Source organism: Pithys albifrons, chromosome 3 (assembly GCF_047495875.1).
Source record: "Pithys albifrons albifrons isolate INPA30051 chromosome 3, PitAlb_v1, whole genome shotgun sequence".
In the NCBI taxonomy this organism is placed as follows: domain Eukaryota; kingdom Metazoa; phylum Chordata; class Aves; order Passeriformes; family Thamnophilidae; genus Pithys; species Pithys albifrons.
In genome coordinates, this window is record NC_092460.1 from 80,952,201 (window position 1) to 80,979,567 (window position 27,367).

The 27,367-nt window shown below is 35.2% G+C and overlaps 1 protein-coding gene across 1 annotated transcript in view; it reads right to left on the reverse strand.

Moving 5' to 3' along the window:
• Nucleotides 1–27,367, reverse strand: part of GRM8 (glutamate metabotropic receptor 8) — a 340,790-nt gene that overhangs the window by 65,686 nt on the left and 247,737 nt on the right. The window contains exon 8 of the mRNA XM_071550012.1: nucleotides 3,982–4,118. Coding sequence (XP_071406113.1) covers nucleotides 3,982–4,118 — 137 coding nt within the window. The remainder of the gene's footprint in view (nucleotides 1–3,981; nucleotides 4,119–27,367) is intronic.

The following is a 27,367-nucleotide window of genomic DNA, read 5'->3' on the forward strand; positions in this document are numbered from 1 at the left end:
AAGCACAATACCAGCTGTATAGATGAACACAATCATAAACATATCATAACTACATTACAATACAATTTGAGGAAGAAATATTTGTAAAAACCAGAGTAGAAGTATCTATAAAGGATATCTAGCTGACAAATATTCATTAAAATATAGATGTTTTCACATAAACTAATAAAAACAACCACTGTGTTCTCACTGATTCATTTGCAATCAAAAGTGCTATCTAATTTGCAACATGATGATTTGGAGTATTGACAATCATCCATAAAGATTATTTGGTTTTAATATATTTTGTCTAGTGAGGGGAGGAAAGAGCTTTGCCACAGCAGAACATCATCTGTCAGAACTACCATCGACACATGGTAAGTAAGTTTAGTGAATGTAGGAACAGATGGAAACAGACTGTACCACTCCTTTTGCAACTCCCTTCTTCATTGTTACTGCACCAGTTCCTGCACTGATGGAGACCAGTATCCCAGTACCCCAAGTCTTAACAAACTTTAAGAAATAAAGCCTTCCCTAGGGGGACTGAGCCATGTGTGCCTGCTCACACTCATCCCTGTGAGCAGATCAGGCTGCACACCTGGGGCAGTGGGACAAGAGCAGGACCCTGGCACAAGGCTGGGAGAAGCACCTGCTGTGGAGCAGGGTGTCAACCCATTCACTTCTCCACAACTCCATACACTAGACAGAGCTTGTCTGCTAGTTTGAACAACCAGTTGTATCCAGCACACATGCTCATGGAGGTGAAAAAGGGGGAAACAACAACTTAACATACCCATTTCTAATGAGAGTTAATAAGAGGCATTCTTAGATTAATCCTATCCTGTTAGATTTGTGGTCAATGTGGTTAGCATGCTATGGTTTCAGCAGTATGAGTATCCATCAACTTACTCATCAATCATATTTCAAGAGAACTCCCCCAAATACATATACATGAGGCAGAAATAATGGGACTGAAAAATCCACAGGCTTAATGAAAAATTTAGCAGCCTATTGGGGATGGAAAAAGGCACATTGGAATGGTACTAAAATTGAAGCATTCTTAGGTAGTTTTACCTGCTACTATTACATAACTGCTGTGTTAGTACTAACATTTGTGCAAAATGTGTGTATTAGTTTTTGAGTTCATTTAATAAACACTAACTTTACAGAAAAAATGTAGCAATTATGAAGATCTGGAATGTATCCTATAGTAGTTATGATAAGGATCTAACGGTACTAGTTTCCATAAATCAATGTTCAGTATTAATATTTAACTTGTGTAATCATTTTTTTTCTCCTTTCAAGCCTTTCAACAGATAGATATCAGGTTAGTGAAGGGAAATAACACTGCCACATATTCTACTACACTCAGTTTCTATTGATAGGTTTTTTCCTGTTTGGGCAAAAGAAATAAATGAGTTCCTGCCGAGTAGTTGTAGAACTAAATAGGAGATATGATAAAGTGGCTTAACAGCTGTGGCTGAAAATGGGGAGATATCATATGTGTTATTGTGGGTAGCACTCAGATAATTATCACAAAATAGTCTAAGTGGAAGAATAATTTATAAATATTTGCTACACTCTCTTTGTTACTCTTCATCAGGAACCTCTCTCATAGAAAACCAGAGATGCCTGAAACCTGCTTTTGTGGTTTGACTGAAGTCACTGCTTAAATTCCCATTGTTGGACCTAGTCATCGATTCACACTGTCAACCACTAGCAAAACAACACTTCGTATTTCACATTTGCAGAGCTACCCAAATGGCTAACAGTGACTCAAGTAAGACCTGTAAATATTGCATAGCTAATAAGGAAACATATTCATTTCATCTTGCTCTCATGTCTCTCTTTGCATGAAGATATCTTCTGAAAGAAAGAACTGCCTTGAAAGGAAAAATTTCTTAAATTAAAGCTTGACGCTTGTCTGCCATACAAATACCGCATATTACATTCCCTTAATTTTACTTGGATAGTGATTTTCAAACTAAACATAATTCTATGCACAGGTGGGACTTAACAATCCAAAAACTTGCAGAACACATTCAGACAGCAATTTGAAACACCATTTAAGGATGGATATGTTGTGTCTTTTTGTTTGTTTTTGTTTTTGCTATGAAGTAATAAAGGACAATACAAATCCTAGTTATTTATATAGAAAAACATCAAATTCTTGCTTGATATTCAGGAAGTATTTTTATTGCAGTAGTTCATCATCCCAGTGTTTTAACTAAATCAGATGTGGTTAGAATCCAAACTTCTCTTTTATTAAATACTTTTCCATCTTCTTATATTATTTGAAATATCTGGGCAATATATATGTCCCCACCATTTTGTTTGATACCTTTTATTGAAGGATGAGTTATTATTTCCCTGCATAATATATCAATCAGAGAAATAACAGATATTTTAACAATTCTAAAATACCATTTGAAGAAGCACATCATCTGACTTTAAAATATAAAGAATTTGTTTCAGGTTATTGTGCCATCTTTTACAGTCTTCTCAAGAACAAAGCAGAAGAGCTTTCATCTGCCAACTGACTGAGAATAAATCAAGAATATTTTAAGTGTTTTAAAATAATGCAATAATTTTGTATTCTTTACTGCCAGTATAATAATCAAACCAGTAGAAATATAGAATTGTTTAGATTGGAAAAGACCTTTTGGATCATCAATTCCAACCATTACCCCAGCACAGCAAAGTCCACCACTAAACCATGTCCTTAAGTGCCACATCTACACATCTTTTAAATACCTCCAGCTATGGTGACTCAATCATTTCCCTGGGATATGAGTTGCAATGCTTGACCATACTTTCAGGGAATAAATTTTTCCTAATATCCAACCTAAAACTTCCCTGGCCCGACTTGAGGCCACTTCCACACATTTTATCACTCCTTCTTTCAGAGAGTTGAAGTGAGTGATAAGGTCTCCCCTAATCCTCATTTTCTCTAGACTAACCAGCCTCAGCTCCCTCACCTGATCTTCTTCAGACTTCTGCTTGGGACCCTTCACCAGCTCCTTTGCCCTTCTCTGGACACACTCCAGCACCTCAATGTCTTTCTTGTAGTATTCAAAAGTATAGAGTTGTAGAGAGTTATTGCTCTCTTCAACTACCTGAAAAGAGGTGGTAGACAGGTGAGGGGCAGTCTTTTCTCACAGGTAAGAAGCGACAGAACAAGAGGATATGGCCTCAGGTTGCATCAAGGCAGGTTTAGATTGGACATTAGGAAAAAATTCTTCCATGGAAAGGGTAGCCAAGCATTGGCACAGGACGGCCAGGGAAGTGATGCAGCACTTAGTGACATGGTTTAGTGGTGGCCCTGGGAGTGTTAGATTAGTGGTGAGATTCAATGACCTTAGAGGTTTATTCCAACTTTAGTGATTCTGTGTTTCTATGTGCAGTCTCACCAGTGCCAAATACAGGGGGACCTTGTCCCTCTGGCCACCCTATTTCTGATACAGGCCAGGAGGCCACTGGCCTTCTTGACCACCTGGACACACTGCTGGCTCTTGTTCAGCTGTGTGTTGACCAGCACACACAGATCCTTTTCCTCTGGGCCACTTTGCAGCCACTCTGCCCCAAGCCTGTAGCTCTGTATGAGGTTGTTGTGAGCCAAGTGCAGGACTCAACACTGCAGCCTGTTGATCAATCACAACTGGCCTTGGCCCAGCAATCCGGCCTTCCCAAACTCCTCTGTAGAGCCTTCCTATCCTCCTGCAGATCAACACTCCTGCTCAACTTGGGCCTCATCTGCAAACTGACTGAGGGTGCCCTCAATCCCCTCAACCAGATCATTGATAGAGATATTAACCAGGACTGACCCCAATACTGAGCCCTGGGGAACACCACAAGTGACCAGCTGCCAACCAGATGCAACTCCATTCACCACTACACTCTGGACCAGGCCAGCCAGCCAGTTTTTCTCCCAGTGAACAGTGCACCCATCCAAGTCTTGAGCAGCCAGTTTCTCCAGAACACTCTGGGAAATGCCGTACTTACATTTAGATGAAGTTGGTTACTCCATTGACCAATTACTTTGTATTCTGTACTCTTGTTGGTGATTTGATACTGAAAAATATCATAGCGTCCAGGAGCATCTCCATTTTCATTGAAGACAACAGGTGTTCCAGCACTCCCTTAAAAAAAATTAAAAAGTAATTAGGAAAAATACCTTTAAAGCAATTAAAAATATGATATAGGAAAAATACTAATTAGAGACTAACCAGAGTCTTCATAGTGCAATCAAGTATGATAAATTAAAAAAAAATTAGAAAGAGAAAAATTGTGTTACTGTTATCATCACAAAATTCACCCTATCTATGATTCCATTAAAGCAATTTTAAAATAAAACTTTTGCAATCTTTTTTTCAGGTTGGTTGGTTGATTGGGGGGTTTTTGTGTGTGTATTACAGAACATTAGGAAATTTGGGGATAAAACAAAATTTTTTTTTGACATGCAGATAGGCATAGTTTTACTTTAGGATGCGTATAAAGTGCAGTAGGCATTACATTAAAATGTTCCATCTTAACTATGAAAATAAAATTAATATAATAAACCTAGGAGCCAACACTCATAAAAGACCTTGAGATGCAAGTGTTTAAATTGGATCATAGTTAATATGGTAAGTTTCTAGCACTGACCACCTGTGCAAAATTGTTTTATCAAAATAAATTCAGGATAACAGATGTGCTTGTTGCTCTCTCCTCTATACATCACACTGCCTGAAGAAAGGGCCATTGATAAAGCTGTCAAAAGTTATAAAATGACACTTTGCTCTTACTTCGATCGACGAGCTGTTCAAAGACTGAAAACAACACATCTACCTTGGCAACCAGACCAGCCAAACTAGAACATATTTTGATGAATTGCCTCAAGGTGACATCAAGGATCTGCACTTCTATACTTTGATCTGCACTTCTATACTTTTCAAAAATTACACAAATAATGTCATTTTCACCCACTCCCCAAATTCATAAATATAGGTGAATCATATTTATAGTTAAGGTCCATTAAAGAAAAATTCAAGTATGTTAAAGTTCTATATAAGTGACTGGAGATGAAATCTGTCTTTACTGAGGGAAGAACCCAAAGCACCAGACACACCTCACAATGATTTCATGTTTCTCCATGTAAACAACCAAGAAAAGAATATCCACTTCATAGTAAATTCCTACAATATAACAAATGTTAATGTAGCACCTAGAGGCCCGAAGTTCAGTATGAGTGATTTCCAGTGAATGCAAGGAAAAAAAAAGGCAACTCAGAATTCTAGATATATGTCAAGCAGAAGCTAGCAAGCTAGCTAGTAAAAGTGGGAACAGCAATCTAAACACCCCAGAATTAAATACTTCTTGTATGTCTGTCTGTCTCTCTCCCATAACGTATTTTGTTCTCTTGTTTTGTACAGCAGCTTTCGTACAAAACCGATATGCAGTAAAATAAACAGTGCTTTGAGAGTGACAAGTAGCACATTAAATACAGTGCCAATTTCACAGTTCTGCTAGCAAAAGTCTGGCGGTAAAAATTCAACATGAGCACCCATGGAAGGGGAAAAGTGCTTCTGCTGCTAAGTTTCACAATTGTCCTTTACAGAATATTCCAACTGTAGTGGAGTTGATTTAATTATAAAGCTTCATACCAGGAACAAATCTTTTACTTCACCAGATTTCTGTTGATAGATATTTTCTTTTTTTTTTAACTGAAATTAAAATTACTTACCCTGACTCTTTATCTTTTGAGCTTCTCCACATAAGCTACTTTATCTGTTAGGAATCTAATGAAGCAAGCGTGGATTCAAGTGTATGCTTAGTGAATGGAAGTCAAATAGTTTATTGTAGACTATAATAAAATTAACTATTGTGTTTCACAAACTTCAAAATACACCATCTGTTAGAATTTAGCTTTACTTAAAGAATCCTCAGATTTATAGGATAAACCCTTATTTCATTAATTCATACAATTAGTTTCAAATAGCAGAATTGAGGGTTCAGATTTTTTTTAACGAACATTTCATTTTAAAGTAGCTGTTAAAAGGAAAAAAGTACTACAGAGCTGTACATAAATTAAGTTGTTCTCAAGGAAGTAGAAGGAGAGAGATTAACCATTTGAACTTCAGTAGAGAGAGTTCACAGAGAAGAATGTATTTGTAAAATTTAACAAGAAATTTGTCACTGACAAATAGTTCAATGAGACAAATTAGGTAGAACGTTGAAATGGAATAAATGGGAAGAGTAAATACAAGCTGTTATAACTTTTAATACCTAGGGGGAAAATCACAGAAAACTGTAAACAACTAATCCCAACTAAGAAAAGTTAATTTATCAATGTCAGGCCATCAGACAAAGGAATAATACACCCTGTATAAGGCTATGTAAGGTTTGTGATAAATGAAGCCTTTATCTGCTCAATCTCCAAACATCACATATTTTCAAACAATGAGCAATGTGGTTACAAAAATAACAATGATTGTCTTACAACTATTCAAAATCTGAAAAGACTTCTTTTCATGCTTACCCTACACGTCTGAGTTCGAGATTAGAATAATGAAACAGGTTTTCATCCAGTTGCTGTAAACACAGGCCTTTACTGACATTTTAAATATCCTAAGGTACTGGAGACATCCACACAGATATGCAGAATATGCATATGACAGAGAATCTGTGCCTTTCTGAGGCAGCAGCTGGAGGCCAGATGGATACCCTGGAGTGTCTTAAATGGCATTCATTGCCCACGTTTAGGCAATTTATCTTGCCCCAGGGCAAATTCCAGCTGTTCATGTATGAATGCATAAAATAGAATGAAACAGAAACTAAGAGGGCTACAAGAAATGAACTGTATACAGATTTGGGGTATATCTAATATAAATTATGGTAGTATACTATACAAGTCTTACAAAGGAAGCAAAAAATTTTGTATTAAAATAAACTGATATAAATCAATTCCAGGTCAGGCATTACAACTTTATATTATTGAAGATGATGGACAAGAACTTCAGCTCTGATTCTGCAGAGAAGGGTATAATTTATTTGATGTCTTGGTCCTCAGTATAATTAAAATTATGTATTTCTGTGAATGGAACAGTTCATTCCATCTTTGTATGGGAACATCAGTCAGGGTAGGTCACATGAGGACATGGTATTTAAAATAACAAGTAGTGTTTTTTTCTGTACAGAATGCATTAGAACTTCTTGCCACAGCAAGCACATAGACACAATGTCTTATAAAACTTACTGTAAAATAAATAAAATTCAGAGATGAGACTCAGCAAATAGTAAAAGCAGTGATCTAGATGCAAACTCTGGTTCATGCACTCCTTTAACAAGAATATACAGGAGAAAAATTCATCTGCATTTTCCTTCTTTTATGCATTCTCTCCCCTGGCATCTACTATTTGCCGTTCTCCACAAATGTACTACAGTAATGATTTTTTCTTATCCTCTAACAACTAATACTTGCCCCAGAACATAAAGGAACAGAACTCTAGCTCCTCTCCCTACAGCACCTTGAGTATATTATCAGATTATACCTGTAATACAACTGAGTCATTGATTAAACTTTTAATTTTACCAGATAAAGAATTAAAATTGGTAGATACTAGTTCTGCTATGGTGACATAGTATTGCAAATGCAGTTTTATATCTCCCAGTCTGGGCTCATCCTCATTCTCTTCATTCTGCTCAATGAGGCTATAATTCTACCTTCACCTCTCCTCCCAGAGGTGGGGCAGTGCTCTGTGGATGACTTTCCCTACTCCATTGCTAACAGAGAGGAATAGGAGATGTAGATGAGCTACTAGACACGTAGGTGCTACAGCAAGGCAGGTATTAGTGGTGTGGCCTTGTCAGAAACATCCATCAGTCCTAGGAAAAGAATTTGATGAAGGAGATTTTGATGGGGAAGGAACTATTAAGGAACTATTGCACCTCCCCTGACATCTTCCTTTTCATCTCTAGAAAGTGGACAGCTCTGTCCACACATGACATCATAGTAGATAGGGAGGCAGTTTTGAGAAAAGAGGAGGCAGAGAGTGAGAAAAAAAGCTTGCTGTTCCCTACATGTAGACAAAAAAGCTCAGTGCTACTGTCATATTTGAAAGAATCCAGCATCTTTTAATTTTGGACTCAGAAAATCTATAGAAACAGGTTTCATCCTAAAATCTGTGGCATACATTGTGTTCCAGAGAAGATTGGTCCAGTTATGCGGCTGAAGAACACAGCAAGTCAAAAAAAGCCAACAAGCTCAGGGAATGGATATAGTATACAATGAGGACAGATAACTCAGTGCCCTAAAAATCAACACATGGTATAAAATTCAACTGAAAGACAAATACTACTCTAGTAATATAATAAAATAGTAGCAAGGTGATATGATATTATACAGTACAACCTAACATCTTGTACTGGAAGATGAAGTTATAAGAAGGTGGTTAGGTTTAGGGCCTAGCAACTATAAAAATATGTAAATAGATGCATAAAATTATGTTTGTGTGGTATTATAGACTGGGTAGTATCATGTTGAAAAATGTTAATTTTCTTGTTATCAAGTATATGTTCATATATTTTTAAAATGTTATTGTTTGGCATTCTTTCTTTTTAAATATATTTTGCAGCACTTGTAATATCAAGCATATATCTTGTAATCTTTCTGAGAAGAGTTCATGGTTGTGTATTTCCACCAAAGAAAAAAAATAGGTTACGCACGTGCTGGGAAGCAGAGTGGGAGTGAAAGTGCCAGGAACATTTCCACAAATATAATTGCAAGTAATTTGTTTCAGTATTGCCAAAATGAATACCCTTTATGTAGGCATGCACTTCTCTATTGAATCATGATCACCTGCAGACCCCAGAAACAAATCATACCATATACTCCCGGATCAAAAGGGCCTTCATATCACTTATTCCCGTTCTCAAGATTCTTCAGACAAAAAATCTCTTCTAAGAAGTTGTAGCTATAGGGTGCCATTCAAAGAAATCAGAAGATATTGGGCACATTCAGGAGTGTCCAAGATATTCTGCAGCTTCTAGTTATCTAAAACTCTAATTAGTATGGTCCTAGGAAGCACAGAACAATTCTCTGCAAGGTATACAAGGACACATCAAGACATATTTGAGAACTACATGGCATGAAGGGCTTGGGTGAACCGTGCCTGCATCTATCTTCAGCAGTAACAAGCCCCCAGTGCCTCATGAGATACTGAGGATCCTCCTTATTCTACTTTTCCCGTTTTTCCAGCTTTATGACATTATTTGGGAAGGGTGTTGTGGTGCTTCCTCCCATCACTGTTTTACTAGTCCCAGAAAGAAGTACTTGTTTCAGCACTGCTGACTTCTGTAACATTTTGTTGTCAAATTTTAGGTAGGAGCCTATCAAGCTGACAATTGACAAAGTATCTTTCAGATGATACCAGGCTTTTCTCATCAGCTTTTTCTCATCTCAAGGCAGACCCCAGTCTGAGCATTTTCTTCAGATGAGGATGAAAATATTCCAAGTAGACACACATACACACCTGTGAACTTCAGAAGTCAAAAGACAGAAAGAGTAAGTACTTCAGATAAAGAAACAACTTTAGTGAATATTAGTAACTCTCAAGTGTCTGAATAGTTTCAGAATGAAAGACTTCTTCCCTTTCTACTCCAGAACAATACTGATATTGAACCATGTGAGAGAAAGGAGATGTGAAGTTCAGCAAAAGCCTTGCCCAAAGTGCAGTGGAGCTCATACAAGGAAGATGATCAAAGACAGTCACACACAACTACAGGAATCAATACACTCTATGATGTGCAGGAACTAGTTAAACTGCAAGGGATGTCTGCAAGAAAAAGTGTGTACCTGAAGAGCCATTTATATTTCCAGAGGCTGCTGGACAAAAGTTTAAGAGTTTGTTCAGCTTCTCAAGCAAACCTTCTGTACTGATAGATTCCTGAGGTTGATGGAAGGCAAATAAAAGTGCTTTGCCTCAGATGACAGCTGCCTGGAAAGCAAGGCAGCACCCTGGTGAGTAAGGTGACAACCATCAGAGTCATTGTTAAAATGCCATCAAATTGGGAAACAGAGTAAATGGTCCTGCACTAGCATTGCTGTCCCATCTCTAGCAGAGGTTTTTTGATCTCACTCCTCTGTCTCCAGGCTCTTCTCTTGGAAGTCCTACACCATGGTCACAGTTCTCAGATACCAAAATATGGTCCATCATGCTAATATTGACGTGTAATGTCTGTGGTATTTCTTGCTTAAGCTTTCACTATTTTTCCAGAAATGATATATTTCTAGAATATGAAGGCATTGTCACATAATCATAGTTGAAATAATTGATGGCAGAGAGAATGAAAGAGAATGCAGGAACTAAACAATTTCCTACCTAAGGCTTACACAAAGTGTTGTTAGTTTATAAAAAACAAATAAACAAACAAACAAAAAAAACTAATCCAACCAAAACCAAAAAACCCGACACCCAACATACAAACCCTCAGGCAAAAGTGATTAGCTATGAGAATGTTCTGAAAGCACATCAATAATTTAAAATTATTCAAACAAGATACATCTGCGTCCTGAACGCTGTCTCATTGGGATTGCCATTATGTAACAGACATTAGTCCATTAACATTTAGTTAACAGACATCTGAAACATAAATGCTGTTTTTTTCTCTGTCTAACCAAGTTCCACTTAATATTTTCCATCACATGCAGCTTATTATGACCAAGGTACTCTAAGTCACCCATGAGGCTAGTTCATCCTGCTGAACAAGGTCTTATTTGACATTGTTATTTCTTGTTTTACCCTGAGTGCAATAAGTTGTGTAACAGTTAAAATAATTAAGCAGGTTAAAAGTACATCAGGCCATTTCCTACTACTTATTTCTACTAATTCACAGGGATCAAAACCAACCTTCCTTTCAGTGGTTCAGCTGAGGTTTAATCTCTGATGTTTAGCAAGGACAAGGCTCTAAAGAGGAACTGTTAAATGCCCCTACTCCATTTTGTAGCTAGATTTCTTTTGTACAGTCTAGATGGAAAATGAACTAGCTCACACAACCATGGATACACAGGCATAGAGCTACATGTCACACTTGAATTACCCCAAAAATTTGGAGAGAAGCATCAAGCAGAAATATCACTGTCTGAATCACAGCATTAGTATCCAAGGTAAGGTTATTTCAGCCACATGACCTTGCATGTCTTATTCTCTAATGTTTCTAGAATGCAAAACTGTCTAATACAATTCACAATTTACAACAAATATTACATTATTCTTTAAAGTATTACTCTGTGCCAGAGAGAGGGGCAAGACTACAAAGTAGTTACTGAGAAGTTTGATGTGCTAAAGCAAGGAAAAAATCCTTGAAATTCCTGAATCCTTCAACTCTGCATGGGAACAATTAATATATTGAAGTCAAAGGATGAGTAATTTATAGGTTTTTACTTGCTTGTTTCTTTGTCATTACAACAACCATTAGTTGTGTAAGTCACGGTGTCCAGTGAAAATTTACTCTGTTGCTATGGTTATTTTAAGGTAATTGTAGAGCTATTAGTCTCCAAAGACATAAAACTGTATTAATGCTATAAAACATTTAAGAAGACATTTTAGTTTACAATGTTTTACAAGTAGCTTGTAGGTCACAGTCTAACTGAATAAATTACTTTAATTTAGAAGTAATTTAAGACACCTATAGCCTATATACTCACTCCCATGCTTTCCACTTTTAAAGACCCTACTTTAGAGATTATACTTCCAGGAGGTCAGTTCATGGAATCTCTCAGTAGTAACTTTTCAGAAACTTATATGCTAATGTCTATACTAATTTTTTACCCTTATGGTTGTTGTGAAGGAGTCTAGCTGAGTTTTTTCACTAACTTTTGCCTAGGAGACAAATTTATTCATCTCTATATAGGGATCATGTTAGAAACTGCTGATATCTGGTGCAGTAATTTACTTTTATTGAAGAAAAATAAGAATAATTTTTTAACATCAAAACAAATCTGTATGAGAAGAACAATATATTCTCTGAACAGGTAATTTCTCCATTTAAGGAGTCTGGTAATGAGTTTATTTCATTAAAACTTTTTTGCAGGTACTGCTCTTTATTAATGCTAGTGAACACAGGCCATATTGGTAATGCAGTAAAGCATGAGGTTGTAAATCTAAATCTTGTCTACTGCTATGAGAAATTCACATTTCAATAAGTAGAAGTACTAACCACTAACATTTTTAGTATTACTGAAGTTTTATGGCTAATCTCAAAAAATTTCATTTTGGATCCCAGAAACTATGTTCATGTAACGTGAAAGAATCTCTTTAACTTGCTTTAAAAAGTTCTGAATCCTCAGGGCCATGGAGAAAAGCTTTCATATGCAGCCAAACTTCTAGATGAAAAAAACAGATGGTGCAAAAGAAATGCTCCAAGACTATTTTTAATCTTAAAATTTAAAGGCTTCTTTTAGGGCCTTACTCAAGACTTCTAAGCTCATGGTAATGGAATACTTAGTTATAGTAAGCAATATAATGAAAAATAATATTAGATATCCTTCAAATCTTGGCATTATCTTCCCTATATCACCAAAATATGTAACAATTGAATGCAATATATATCAAACAATACTGACTTCTCTCTTCAAAATCATAAGGAAAACTTATGGAAGGAAAACTCTGTTTAACTAGTTACTTAAATTATGTTTACAACTCATTTGCATTGAGGAAAACCCAAAAAAGTTAAAAGAGAGAGAAACAAACAAACAAAAAAAACCAAACCAAGAGAGGTGTGTTATGGATGTTTGGCTCAAAATTTCCAAAATAAATCTTTACCACTGTACAATGAGAGCAACATAAAAACATACATCTACATTATTTTTCTTTTTCCACACTTATCAAGGCTTTTAACATTTAACATGCTGGTTTGAAGCCCTAAAAAAGGCATATTGTCATATTGGGCAAATGAAATAGACACCATTCTTCTCTCAGCTTGCACTCAACCATAGTAATGATGCTGTCCTGATTACTTGATTGTCACAAAGGCATTGTTCTATCTGATTTAAATGACAGTATACATATTGGAAGCTCAAGGAGTGCAGGGACCTGTTGAATTGCCAAGAGATAAAGTCACACACTTTGAGCTGGCAAAAAGCATGCCTGACAAGAGGCCTGAACCCAGCAATGCTAGGTTGAAAAAGAGACTCACACACCAACAGAAGGGAAAATAAAAAAAGAGCATCTTGCTCCTGGTGTTATTTAGAATTTCCAAAAATAAGCTTTCAAGACTGACTTGAAGAAAGTGTTAATTGGGTTGCCAAATTCATCTGGTTATGCCCAGGTGTCCAAAATCAAAGATCATGGCATTTAAAAATAATTCACAATTTAAAGTTTAGTACCTAGATTCAACGCAGTTTTTGTGGCGCATACAGCCTTAGTTTTTGTCTCAGGTATTTAATATAAGCAGAGTCTTCCCAGCTGTTTGAAGCTGTGTGAAGTCTCTAATAATAGCCACAGCAAACAGCATTGTGTGCTTACTTATCATCATGCACAATTTGATTTTTTAAATGTCAGTAAATCTAGTGTTTTCACTGATAACTGTGATGCAATATGACGATATAGCTACTAAAATGAAGCATTTCAAAGACCACATAAATGCCCTAATTTCCTGAATAGAACTCTACATGTTTAAAATAATTTAATTATTCTTGCAGGTGGTGAGAGGAAATGTACTAAGTTCTTATTGCAGTAGGTATGTGCAACAGACACCTGGCAGGCATAAACTGGAAAAGGTCTTGTACAGCTTCTTATTTCCTTCTCCTATTTCCCTGTAAAAAAGTTGCGCTTCTGTTTCCTGCAAGAATAAAAATCATATTTGCCTCTGCAGCCTTTAGAGCAGAACATATCCCTTACCAAAAAAAAAAAAAAAAAGGAAAAAGGAAAAAAAAGGCAATTAATGCAACTTGCACACACTTCAGTCACAGTTACATTTCTGTATCTATATGTAGTGTTAAGTCCAAAGAGATAAAGGTTTAGGAGTTGATGATCCCATTGTGTAAACTACAGCTAATACTATACATGACCAGTATTTGAGATATTTAATCCCATTGAATGATTTCATAAAAAGATTATTTACAGACTATTTCCCTCCCAAATCCTTACAAAGACAAGACTCTAGATGCTGATCTTACAGAAACTGCCAAAGAGTTACAAAATTTGCTTCAAGGAAAGATCCTGCCCAAGAGAAAGAATACCATGCTATTACCACAGCCTGTCAGATTTCAGATGCTTTCTCTTACAGTAAAAACTGCATCAGTTCAGCCCACACAAATATTGCTGCTTACCTTTCCCATATCACAGAACCTATATACAATGGCTTTATCAACCATCAAAATTCCAATAAAATAAGAAAAACAGACCAATGACTTTTTAATTCAGGAAAATATTTCAAAGCCTTTTCAGATTCTTAAACTATTCTACTGTGCAGTTATCTGGAGCCCCTTCTTTTAAGGAGAAGTTGATGCGTGAATCATCTAGTTGCAATCCTAGTAAGTTAAATTAAAAAAGTAATTCACATAAAATCCTTTTTTCTAGAGACTCCTCTGGTGGTTTTGCTATTTCTACAGTCCAAGGAAGTCTTAAGTCATATTTGTAGATTGTCCCAATACAGGTGGGTATACCTGAGCTTCTTCGCAGGAGCCAACAGACCCATAGGCCCAGTGCATTGTACCTTTAGCAGCACAACCTCTGCAACCAGCACAGCTTTGTTAGCACCATGCTGGGTCAGGTTCAGCCAGCCCCATGTCACTGCATTGCATTCTCACTTGAAATCTGACATCTGAAAACATCATATGCAGTTCTGCAGGGTTTACAGGCTTTTCTTGGAATCACTGTGAATTTTCCAGATGTCCAGGTGCCAGACTGAGAATTTTCTCCTCTGTTCTTGCAGTCAGAGGATATGTGTTCACATGCCAAGCCTCAGATGGAGTGGTCTCACATGATGATTATGCAAGATCATCTCTCATACCTCTCAGGTGATATTTCACATTTTGTCTTCTATTGCTCTTTTTCCACTCTCTCACTGTGACATTTTGTGTTTTAATATTATGAGATCCTGTTATGATCACTGCATTGCACTCCTTTCTTGCTGTGCTTGAATTTCTTGTTGCTTTTTCTTTAATATGGCTCTCTACCAGAACAAAAAGCAAGTCATGGAGTAGAGTTCACCTTCATAAAGAGTTCTTGAATAAATACAGGTAATAACCAAAATCACGAGTTTATTTCTTGAGAAACATTCTTCAGAAATTCATCCATCCAAACTGATTTCTACTAGCTGATAGCCTGATGGACTCATTTAAATGAAAACAATGGTGTTTAATTGAGTAAAGTAAAGATGATTTCTGATAGATCACTCATGACTTTTTTCAAAAATCTGTCCAGAAAACAGTTTATTCACAGTATATTTATAATTTCTGTACAGATGTTAAAATAATAATGCAAGATTAAAAAAAAAACACAAAAACAAACACCCACCCAACCAAACAAAAAACAAAACAAGCCAAAAGAAAGAACAAAAAACCCCAAACACCTATCTTCTTTTATTTCGCAAAAAGGCACTTACCAATGCCTAGTCATCAAAAAGATTTCTTTACGGATATAATCCAACATATTAAAAAGGCCTCTGACTTTTTTATACAGGCTTCCTACAGCTACAATAAGCTCTGTAAAAGAAGAGCCTAATTTGCTTCAGTCAAACTATGCAAGGGAGATAAATCCACCTGTACACCATCTGTTCCAGGCCTGAAAATGTGAAGTAATAAAGAACATTTAGAAGAGGAGGATAATGATTCAAAACACCACAAAGAGAGCATCACAGTATCCATCTAGGTCTATAACGATCATTTCCTAATACAGTGATGCATGGTAATATATGAAAACACAGTGTTTAACACCTGCTTCAATACATTTCACCTGTGATCTGCTGCAGGTATTAGACTCCCAAGTCCTATAAAATTAATCACATTCTGCTTATCTAAACATTCCCCCAGTGTTCATATAGACTGATTATTTCTTCTAGGTCAAACCTTTACTGACAAGGAAGGAATTTTTGGCATTTACTTCTGCTGAACAAATTTTACCCCTTGCCTGTAAATTGTCATGTCATGTACACGTTAAGGTACAAAATTAAATTATCTTCTTCAGAATTGCTTTATATCATGGTGAGAAATAATACTTCTTAGCGACCTATTTTAACTTTAAAGCTCTCTGAGTCAAATAGCACATTAGAAATTATTTAATCAGATTTGAACATATGCTATTGCTAAATTCATATCTTCTTGTATTTCTTGTATTTTTTTTTAAATCCTGTAGTACATATCTTTAAATACAATGAAATACCCATCAAATTACTCTTCATACCAGACCTTAAAAATAGATTTAAGCAAAAGTACTTTTATTTAAAAAACTATCAAAACTACCAACCAAAAATCATTTTCAATGAATATATTTTTTGTGGCTTTGCACTAAAATGGTTTTGGGGTTTTTTTTAATTGAAAAGCTGAAAGGCTCCTGAAGTTTATTTTTTTTAATGTGTTTTATTAAGGTAACAATTAATGTAAAACTGTGTATATTTAAATAAAAAGAAATCGAGTTAAGGCTAGATGCACTGCATTAAAAAAAAACAAACAAACAAGTAAAATCCTCAAAGGGTGCTAAGGGTTCCATTCTACCACAGTAAGATAATTCATTGTAAGGTTTTTTTCGCAATAAAGCAGAACCATTGAATATCTCAGAAAACAAGCAAGCAAACCACATCCTTATTTTCTTGAGATTTCTAGGTCAAACCACAGTGTAAAATGTTAAGCTACCCTTGGAATAAGTAGAATAAACTTTGTAAGTTTTTTTGAACTACACACATTACCTAAATTTTCAGCTATTTACTTATTACCAGTTTTAACATCATTAGTCAATTTTTGTGAAATTTTATGAGAAATTAGTACACATTGGTGTTCAGAGGCATGAAACTCCATTTATCTGGCCTCCCAATTGCACCCAAGGAAAGTATAATTGAACTGTGAAAGGTGTTTGTGTTGACCTATTACATTAGCCTACTTCATATTAATGTCACATGGACCATAACTCTACAAGAAATAAAAAGAAATTAAAGAATTTTTACTGTCCTGGTGTTTTCCAATAGAATAGAAGTGATTCGAATCCTTTTTCACCTTAATAAAACATAAGAAGGACATCGACCTGTTGGGGAGTGTCAAGAGGAGGCCACAGAGATGATCAGAGGGATGAAGCACCTCTCCTATGAAGACAGATTGAGGGAGCTTTTCACCCTGGAAAACAGAAAGCTTCAGAGAGACCTAGCTGGGACCTTCCAGAACTTAAAGGGGCCTTCAAAAGAGCTGGAAGGGGACTTTTTACAAGGGTATGTAGTGACAGGGCAGGCAGGAATGGCTTTAAACTGAAAGTAGATAGGTTCAGATTAGGCAGGAGGAAGAAATTCTTCCCTGTGATGCTGTTCAGGCACTGAAACAGGTTGCCCAGAGAAGTTGTGGATGCCCCATCCCTAGAAGTGTTCAAGGCCAGCTTGGATGGGGCTCTCAGTAATTTGTTCTAGTGGAAGGTGTCCCTGTCCACAGCAGAGGATTTGAAACTAGATGATCTTTAAGGTCCTTTCCAGCATAGATCATTCTACGATAAATTCAAAATTTTATCTTTACTTGAGAAATCCAAGGGTCTGGCTTTCCTGATGTTTTAGTGTTTGGTTTAGATGCAGTGAATTATCAAATGGAGAAAATATATAATCAAAATAAACAAATAAAAAAATTTTCATTTTCAAATAAATTTTTTTCAGGTAAAAGTTAAAAAAACTCTTTCCCTGACATTATCTTTTAATGTTACTGCATTTAATACTAAATTGCAAAAACGGGCACAGAAAAATCTGTGTAAGACCCACAGAAAGGCCAATAAAATATATTCTATTTAGATAGGATTCAAAATGATATTTTGTTAAAATTTACTACCTATTTTCTCTTTGGAAAGGGATACTGCTGGCATAGCAGTACAAAGACATCCTTTTGGTTATTGAGCACAGTTTCAAAGACATGCTGTGGACTTTCTCTGTGGGTACAAAAAGGGACACAGTGACACTCTTTGGACTGTGCTTTCCCGAGCTTACTTAATAAGCTAATGACTTTTTTTTTTTTATCTCTAGTAATGTCAATAGCAGGGAAAAGAACAAACATGCTTGCCTGGAGCTTTAAAAGACAAAGAACTTTATACTGAGACTAGAATGCACTTCAAGTTCAGTGCAGAGAAGAGGAAAGTGAATCTATGTAGATATATACATGGAAATTACCCATATTTATATGCAGTCTGTGCTATGATGACTAACATCCCTGTTCATTGATCTGTACATTTTTTGACAGATGAAAGATGGTTTTATACCATAGCTGGCAGGACCAAATGCATTGTAAACAGTACACGAGGACTAGATAAACCATCAAGAAAATTACTCTGATACAACACAAGCACTAGATTTTGGAATAGTTGTATTTAAAAAAAAACTATTAAAATGGATAAATGAAACTGAAAAAGCCATTATCTTCCATCAGAAATTTGTCTGAATACAGAAATTGTGATAAATCAGTTTCTAATAAGTTTCTCCATCACACAATAGCAAAACCTGATTGTTGCAACCAACTCCTGTCTGCAGACAGTGCCAAGTTCACTGAAACAGAAAAGTCAGATACAGCTATTTTATCACATCTAGCTCTCCGTATAAAATTTGTCTGCTATTTAAAAATTAAAGCCATGATTTTGGGGGAGCATTTTTTGCATGCTTTCAGGTGAAGGCAAATTAAAAATTATTTACTACTTATCAAAAAAAGAAGTAAAGAGACACTGCTTGTTTTATAGTAAAGTTTGGAGTAACTATAAAAGAAAGGACAAGGAGAAGGGTAGAAAATTTTGCTACATAATTAGGGTAATATTAATTGCTGGAAAAAGTGGTTAAAGACAAATAATACAAATTATATTGGGTATTGTCACGAGTTTGTACTCATTTGGAATTCACATTAACTTTTATCTCAGCAAGGCAATTGTCTCAATTTTTAAATAGAAAATTGTAGAAATGAGAACAGAATGGTCCAACATTTTTTCCATCCTTAATGACTTCTTTACAAATATTTGTGCTGTAAATGACAAATCATGGGATTAAAGCCAAAAGACTTTGAATGAAGGGGAAGAGAGAAGGCTGCACTAAAGAATATTGCCAATAAACATATTCTCAGTCTTTTACAGACCTTCATTATTTTATTTTCTCTGTTGTCTTATATTTTAGCCTGACATCTGGATGTTTACACATCTATAGTATTGAAAATCTTAGTTCAGAGTAGTTAACTCATGGAAATTTTTTTTAATGGATTTTTTTTTCATTATAGAAAAAGGAAAGCTGTTGTTTCACTACCACATAAAAATATGCAGAATTTTTAATTTTCAACAAGAAATTTTAAGAACTAAGTTAAAATTTAAATAGAAAATTGAGGAAAGTAAGTTAATGATTCTCTCATGTATGTAACAGTAAATAAAACTGTTTAAAGTTTAGATAATATATGAAAATTATTCTCCTACCTATTGAAAAGATAGAAGATGCAGCATGAAAGTTCAGGATGAGAAGTGTCATGATTTTATTTTATTTATAAAACCTAAAACTTGACATTTTAATGTTAGGCATTTTTTTAAGTCCTAAGATTCACATATGTATCCACAATGCATATTCATCATATGAATCATTTTATTAAACTAAAGGGCTTTCAATAATCTTGAAATCAACACAGGCTAATTTTCTTTTTATTTATCATGACTATATTTTAGACACAGTCAAACATGTTGGCCATACATAAATTTTACCTTTAGAACAAAATGTAACCTGCTGTACAAGGCTGTTGTTGACATAATTCAAAGTACACATCAGACACTGACCCATCATTAACATACAAAACCTTATCTAATGAATTTATTTTAAGCCATCTGCCTGTTAGTCCCCTAAAAGAAATATCCATTGTTTTGGCGTTTTCTAACTCAGATTTATCTAGGTACTTTTCTGTACATGGTAGATATTAAAATCTCAGAAGTACAAGACCTTTAACTATGGTGCTTTAATGTTATCTTTAAAATAAATTTCCCCTAGAAAGTACCTATAAGTGAGGCAGAGAGAAAGCAGGAGGACAGACACTAACATACACTTTCCCTTTTTTTTGCTGAACATGGTAGGGGACTTTGCTTTCATTTTATGTCTCACATTAAAAACAGGTGGCCCACAAGTTTTACCATGGAAACTGATAAGTTTTTAACACACCTAGACTTCTGCCTAACCAAGTTAGATAACCACCAACTTCCCACACTTCTGTCATCTCTCTGGCCATTCTGCAAAGTACAGAACTATGCCAATCAGTTCCAAGCTCAAACTTTGTTTTGCCTTTGTTTACCTTAAAAATATCCAACCTCAACAAATGGAATCGAAGAACAAATGAGTAAAATGGTAATGAATTTATATTATACACATAAAACTTCCTGTGGACTTAAGTTAATGACTGATGAATGGAAATGAACAAATGGATGACTAAGCCATTCTTAATCTGCTCATAATTCAGTTAACCAAGTTAAGTTAATTCATTTTTCACTTATAGCAATGCAAGCCTATTTCCTAGCTGGAATACAGCTGTTGAAATGATTTACTGAGCCTGAGATATTATGTCTTAGGATGCACTCCATTCTTTTCTATAAGCTGAAGATATCCTGCTGAAAACATGTCTAAAAAAAAAGCAGTAAAATCCTACCAATTTAAAATATCGTTGTCTCCCAATAGAGAAACTATACGACACTAGGGAACATTCTGCAAGCATCTATAACAACTATTCCTTAAGAAATGTACACCACAGAAGGCAGGAAGAGCTATGGACATTCATTCAGTATATGAACATAAGAGCACTAAACTCAGATATTCTGATAGTGGTCCTGAGAATACCAAGGGCCAAAAGAAAGGTAACATCCTGCCTGACAAATACCAGAGTACTTGAATATGTGACTCCTATCTCAAATTGATAATTGTGGTTTGGAGCATGTCCCTTAGGTGGAAGCCTCATCTTGGTTAGGGAATTCAAGTGGTGGGGAAATGTCCCTGTTCTCTTAGCCTTGTCCAAGCAAGAAGAGCAAGATGCACCTTCTCTCCATTGCAAAGACAAGTCCTTTGCAGTCTACCCAGCCTGTCTCCACATGTCTTATCTACAAGTTTCTGGCAAACTCTGCAAATGTCTTCTGCTCCATCCCCATTTTTAAACCTGTGGAGACACCCTCTTCTTTTACTGTTCTTTCTGCCTTGACAGTCAGTGAGGCATTGCAACAGGTTGCCCAGTGAGGCTATGAACACCTTATTTTCAGTTTTCATCTGATTACTTTCCAGGTTAACTAGCTACTTGACATAAGGGAAATATAAGCTCTGAAAATATAAGAGCATTTCTAGTTTCAGTTTGTCTGTGTCTAGCATTCAAACTATGCCTGCTTGTAAAATTACAACAAAATTAAGTTCTTTACCAGAGTATATTTCTTCATGAGACAAGAAGAAATACATAAAACCTCTTAACCTTTCATGAGATAAAGATTATCAAATTCCTCATGAAAAGAAAAAAGCTTGCTAATATCTTGTAACACCGTTTTTAATCTCTGCAATATGCAAGCACCATTTTTAAATAATGAATCCTAGAAATGGATAATGAATTCCAGTAATAATGCCAGAAACGCAAAAGACAGTAATTTTAATTCCACTTTTTCATTCTGCTATTTATGCACTTAAAATCCCATTTGTTTCCTTTCCAAAATTCTACCAATGAACTGAGTTTCAGATGGTTATCTATCCTGAGTCCTGAATCATTTTCTGGTTCCTCATTCATTAGGACAAAATTTAATGTTCATTAATTGTATGGGGGGGTATTAAAAAAAAGAAATCCAGAATACAAATGCACAGACAAAGCCATCAAGTACATTGGGAAAATTTGCTTATTTTTGCATATCTTTTCTTAAGCCTAGAAAAGTTGTTAAATCAATAAGCAATGTTAGCAGTGAAGCAAAATTGCTAATTGATTAGTAAAATAAACCTGTAAAGTTTACCCTGATAAAGTCAGAAAAATGGGTATTTTTATACCAAAAGACATATAAGAAACATATTGCAAAAATGCTAATGAAATTGTTAGTTTGCTTACTTGAAAAGTACCATTAGCCATTCCAACATGAAGTGTAACCATTCCACTGGTGCATACCTATAAGAGCAAAAACTGAAAGGCAGCAAATACAGATATGCCTGTACAATGCCCAAAGTGGCTGCTTAAATACTTTTGATTCTATTAGAGCATAACCAAAAGTTCCCTCAAGCATTATTAGATTTGCTCTCATTTTTGCATTTTCCTGTGAAATATTAACTAACTTTACAAGTTTTATCTGCACTTGCAATGGAGAATTGTCAATATAATAACATGTTTTCTTTAAGCAGGTAATTTAAACCATAAGTAAAACTGAATTAGTAGGAAACATAAAATATGATCTACTGATTGACTTCAAAGCTGTCTAGAAAATGTGAACAGGATCAATGATCATCGATTAAAAAAGGTCACATACATTACAGCCTAGGTTAGAAATATGAAAGGAAAGCCCACTTTGAAGAAACCTGCCTCACATATAAGTCTGCTGGGGGTCTAGAAGAGGCATTTTTAAGTATGTCATGTGATGAACTAGTTAAGGGGGCATGGACTCAGTCAGCATGAGTAGGTTCATCACACTTCATTTAGCTATTTTTAATTATTATAATCAGTAGAAAGAGATAGATAGCCAGTGTGATTCATATTATTCTAAAGTTGGTTTTAATACAAGTGGGTGAATCACCCCTTTGAAATTTCCTAAATTTTTGATAAACTGTTGACAATTTCTAAAGTAAGATAAATGCCTGGTTTTGGAGTTAATGTTAGGTGAAAAAACCTGATGTTGTAAATGTTTAGAATACGTAATGAAAAGTGAAAAAAAAAAAAGCTCCTTAGACCTACATCATGGCTCGTTTTCTTTAGACAAAAAATTCCAAAAAGAACGACCTAACTGAAATTGATAAAAAGTAATCTTAATCTACTTTTTAAATAAACAGCTAATTTCGATTATTCAAATTCATTTTCATTTCTGCAGATAAAAAAAGATTTTCCATTTGGGAAGATAAGGTTCAGGCATATTATATCTTCTGATTTCTTTTTATAGGATTTAATTTCAAGAGTGTATTTTTGAACTGAACAAATTTCTTATCAGTTAAAGACTTTCCTTCATTATATGTAGCAGCAGCTATCACAATGAGAAAAATTCAAGTCTTGGTAATCATTATGGCAAATCCCAATTTCATGGTTCCTATCCATTTTTCTTTTTCAATTTAGTGGATTTCCCCAAGATATTTACTTTTCTTCTGAACACCCAAGCTATTTTTCAATGTTAGAAGAGACATTTTGGGCCTAAGAATGTTTTTTTTTCATATCAAAGCTAATATTGACTAAAGGCAATTAGTGCTGCAGTATACATATGAAAAAGCTGCAGATGCTAAAAGGAAAAGGAGCAGGCTATTCAAATGAATGTAGTGCTGCACGTTATGCCCAACAGCAGCAGCTTCACTCAGGTTCCCCGGCTGTTACATTCAACTGGACCAGAAGTCACAGGCCTATTTTTCAGCACCCATGTATTTCTACTGTACACATCTGTAGAATAAAATTGGGGTTTACTTTGAGATTATATAAAAAACATGCAAGATCTTGTTTAGCACATCATTAATTAAAATGCCAAATAGCTCTTTGCTCTTTGGTTTTTGGTTGTTTTTTTTTCTTTTTCCTACACTGTTTCTTGCTGTTTTAAGACTGTGGCTTTCCTTGATAAAATGCAGTAATAAATATAAAAGTCAGATCCACTGAACGTGCAAGTCAGGTCTGGGGTACTGCTCTAAAAGATCTCATTTTATCTGTTTTCTCCAGATGCACTGAAAATTTCCTCCCTAAGAAGGAAATAACTTAAAGCTTTGCAATAACTTATTAATAAGGCACAGCATCCTAATTCCTTTAGGATCCAAGAAAAGGTTCATTCCCAGGCTACTTTTAAAAAGAAAGCTTATATTACAGCATTTCAGGAGTGTATGTTTTCTGATCTGCTTTAACAGCAAATAACTATCCCAAACCCAGAGCTGCCAGTCAGCAGAATGACAAGATACTTTCATTTTGTGTTTAAGAAAAGAGTTTGGGGTAATAGTCTCACAGAATTTCAAAACTTAAAAAAACCAAACTCTAAAGGTAAATTTTCAAGGCTAGTTAATGGGATCCAGGTTCCCAATCTGTGCAAGAAATGAAAAAAAATTTTGATAGAGGTCTGAAATTACAGACTGGTGAAGTACCATATTATATATATATTTATGTGTGTGTGTATAATAAATTGTTATAAATGTGTTTGTTATAAAATATGGTAGGTGGATGACTACAGACACAAAGAAATCAGTCTGAAACATAGGCTAAGAACAACTGAGTAAGATAAGCAAGCTTCATTAGTTTTTGTAAGAAATATTACACCATCAAGACACTATTGACATCAATTTAGCCAGAAAGTGTTATTGTCAAAGAGTTTTATGAGATTTTTCCACACTGGAAGTCATTTTCATAAAAAAAGGTTATGAAATTGAGCACTTCATTGAACTCTGATTTTAGGAGTATAACTACATAATTAGATCTTAAATCATTACAGCATCCTAGATGAACAAGTATTTTATATCAATCATTTAGCAGACCTGCAAAAATACAAGCATAACATAATAATATATATTTCTTAAATAAGATCTGGTATCAAATTTAATTCTATAAAAACCCCTATGTTTAAGCAAGCAATAAAATAATATCAACAGAATTCTATGCTGTTGCTCTTTTCCCCTGGAGGCTTCTCTCACTGTTTTTCTGCATCATCCAATTCTGTAAATGCATGTGAGGGCCCTGGCTAAAATAAAGCAGGAGAGAGACAGAGAGCCTCAGCACAGAAAGCTTTTAGGACAGAATTCCATTAGCTTTGACATGAGCTTCCCAGAAGGGAGCCAGTGCAGCTGTAAAAACCAGCAATGCTGTGGTTTTGATACGTCCTTGATCAATTTTTCAGAACATATATTTAATTATGTTCAATCATTTTGCTCTCCAGAATTTTTTTTGCTATTTACTTTTTTTTTTAATTAATGGCATGTAAGACAATTGTTTTCATATTTATACCTGAATTTTCAACTGAATTAGTATAAAACAAGTTCAATCTGAAAAACAAGTGCTGCAGTTCTACCTTCTGATTTCACTTAGCTAGAGAAATTTGTAACAAGGTTAAATTTCAGTCTGAAATAAAAAGTTCAGTTCATTTCAATGGCATGTTGCACTGAGTTATACAAGAAAAGAAATACTGATCTCCCAAAGTTAAAAATTTATTTCCATTGTGAGTTCTTGTTTCTTTCTTAAACTTCTATCTCCAGTTCTTTGTTCATTATGATTAGTTTTTTATATTTAAACATCTGTCATAATTTCTCTACTTAGGGAAATAGCCAACTAATTCTGACTCAAGCCAAATTCGCCATGCAAAAGCAAATTTTAAAGTCTCTGTTTTCAGCTTGCTTCTAAAATGCTTCTCTTGGCTGGTAGTAATGAAAGGTTTCACATCCAGCTGACAGTAATGGCACAGTAGGCTTGTGAAAAAAGGTCGAAGTGTTAATTATTCAATAACAGAATATTGCCATAGTTTTCGGGGAAAACAATTTAAATATGTTTGTCAAAAAACCTGAAACATCACCTAAGTCTTGCCAGAGTAACACTGTGGGGGTGACAGTGTGTGTGTGGACCTCTTAAGGTCTGAGGTGATTGACGAATACATCTTTAAGGACCAGAGAACCACCTGTAGAATGTGAATGCCTTGTAACCAGTAGAATCTTTCCATGTATGTTCTGTGAACTACTGACCAATAGTGTGCTGGCATGTTATATGCAGGAACAGATAAAAGTGAAGCTGTTACTAAAGTCCTTTCTCTTTGGTGAGCCTTCCAATCACACTGCAGCCAGAGTTCTCTGCCTCCTCGACCACTGCTAAGATAATCTACATTACCCCAATAAAGGGTGACCCCAATAAATGGTGACCCTGACGGACCAATGAGGGGTTACCCCAATATAACACCTGGGTTTCAGGTATTAGGTCTGACTCAAGTACTAAAAGGTTGTCAAGGCAGGTTGAAAGAAAAGAGAAGGATGGTTTATAAATATGTTGTGACATTGATTAATAACTAACTAACTAACTGACCCACCAACCTTCTTGGGAAAGGTTGTGGAATTCCCAGAGTTTTCAATGCATTTTCCATGCACAGTAACGGAAGAATGGAGTAAACAACCTCTTGAGGATTTGCCTCTTTCTATTTAGAACATGATAAAGCAAAAAGTCAATGATGGTACCATAAACATTATCCATAAGTTTACCATTTCAATTTTATTTCACATTTAGACCATGAAGTCAGATAACAACTTCTTAGATATATTTTCCACATGCTGATTTCTTTTCATAACACTCAAAATTTCACTCCTCTGTATTTAGTATTGCCTTGGGCAACAGTAGATGAATGAGCCAAAGCAGAATAGCAACCCATAAAGAAATTATATGACAATTGCTAGTGTAAATACCATCTGTATTAACCTTGCATTCTTTAAAATTCCCCAGGATGTCTAATTTTCAGCATTTAGGAAGGTAGAGTAATTTGTTACTGGAAGATAAAATTCAGATAAAGTGATCATTACATTAGAAGACAGAAAGAAAACACAACTGCATGTATTGGTCTTGATTTTAATATTGTTTAAGATTTTATTTGGGCAAGGAAGCAGCTAGCAGAAAACAGGAGGACTCTTACTAGAAAGAAATAGAACTCAAATAAGAGGGTTCTGTCCTCATATTGCCATAGTTTTAAACTCCCTATAATGCCCAAAGAACTATATCAAACCTCCCATTTTCAGTGGAAGTGTCATAACTTCAGAAGAACTAGATATGATTTGTAAGTAACTTTCCACATTTTCAGTGAGTCTAAAACAGTGAAAGAAATTAATCACATTGCAACTACTTTGTCCAAAGGATTTCCCAAATTTAAATCACTATAAATAAATTCCTTGAGTTGGTGTCCAAAATAGTATCTTAGGTAATTAAAATGGTTATCACCATGAGTAAAAAAATGCATCTATCCAAACTGTCCTTAATTTGCATATCAGAGACCATAACCAATTTACACTGATTGCAAAATAGCTGGGGCATTTCTGTATCCAAGCTGTTCATTGCTATGAGAAAAAGTATTTAGCC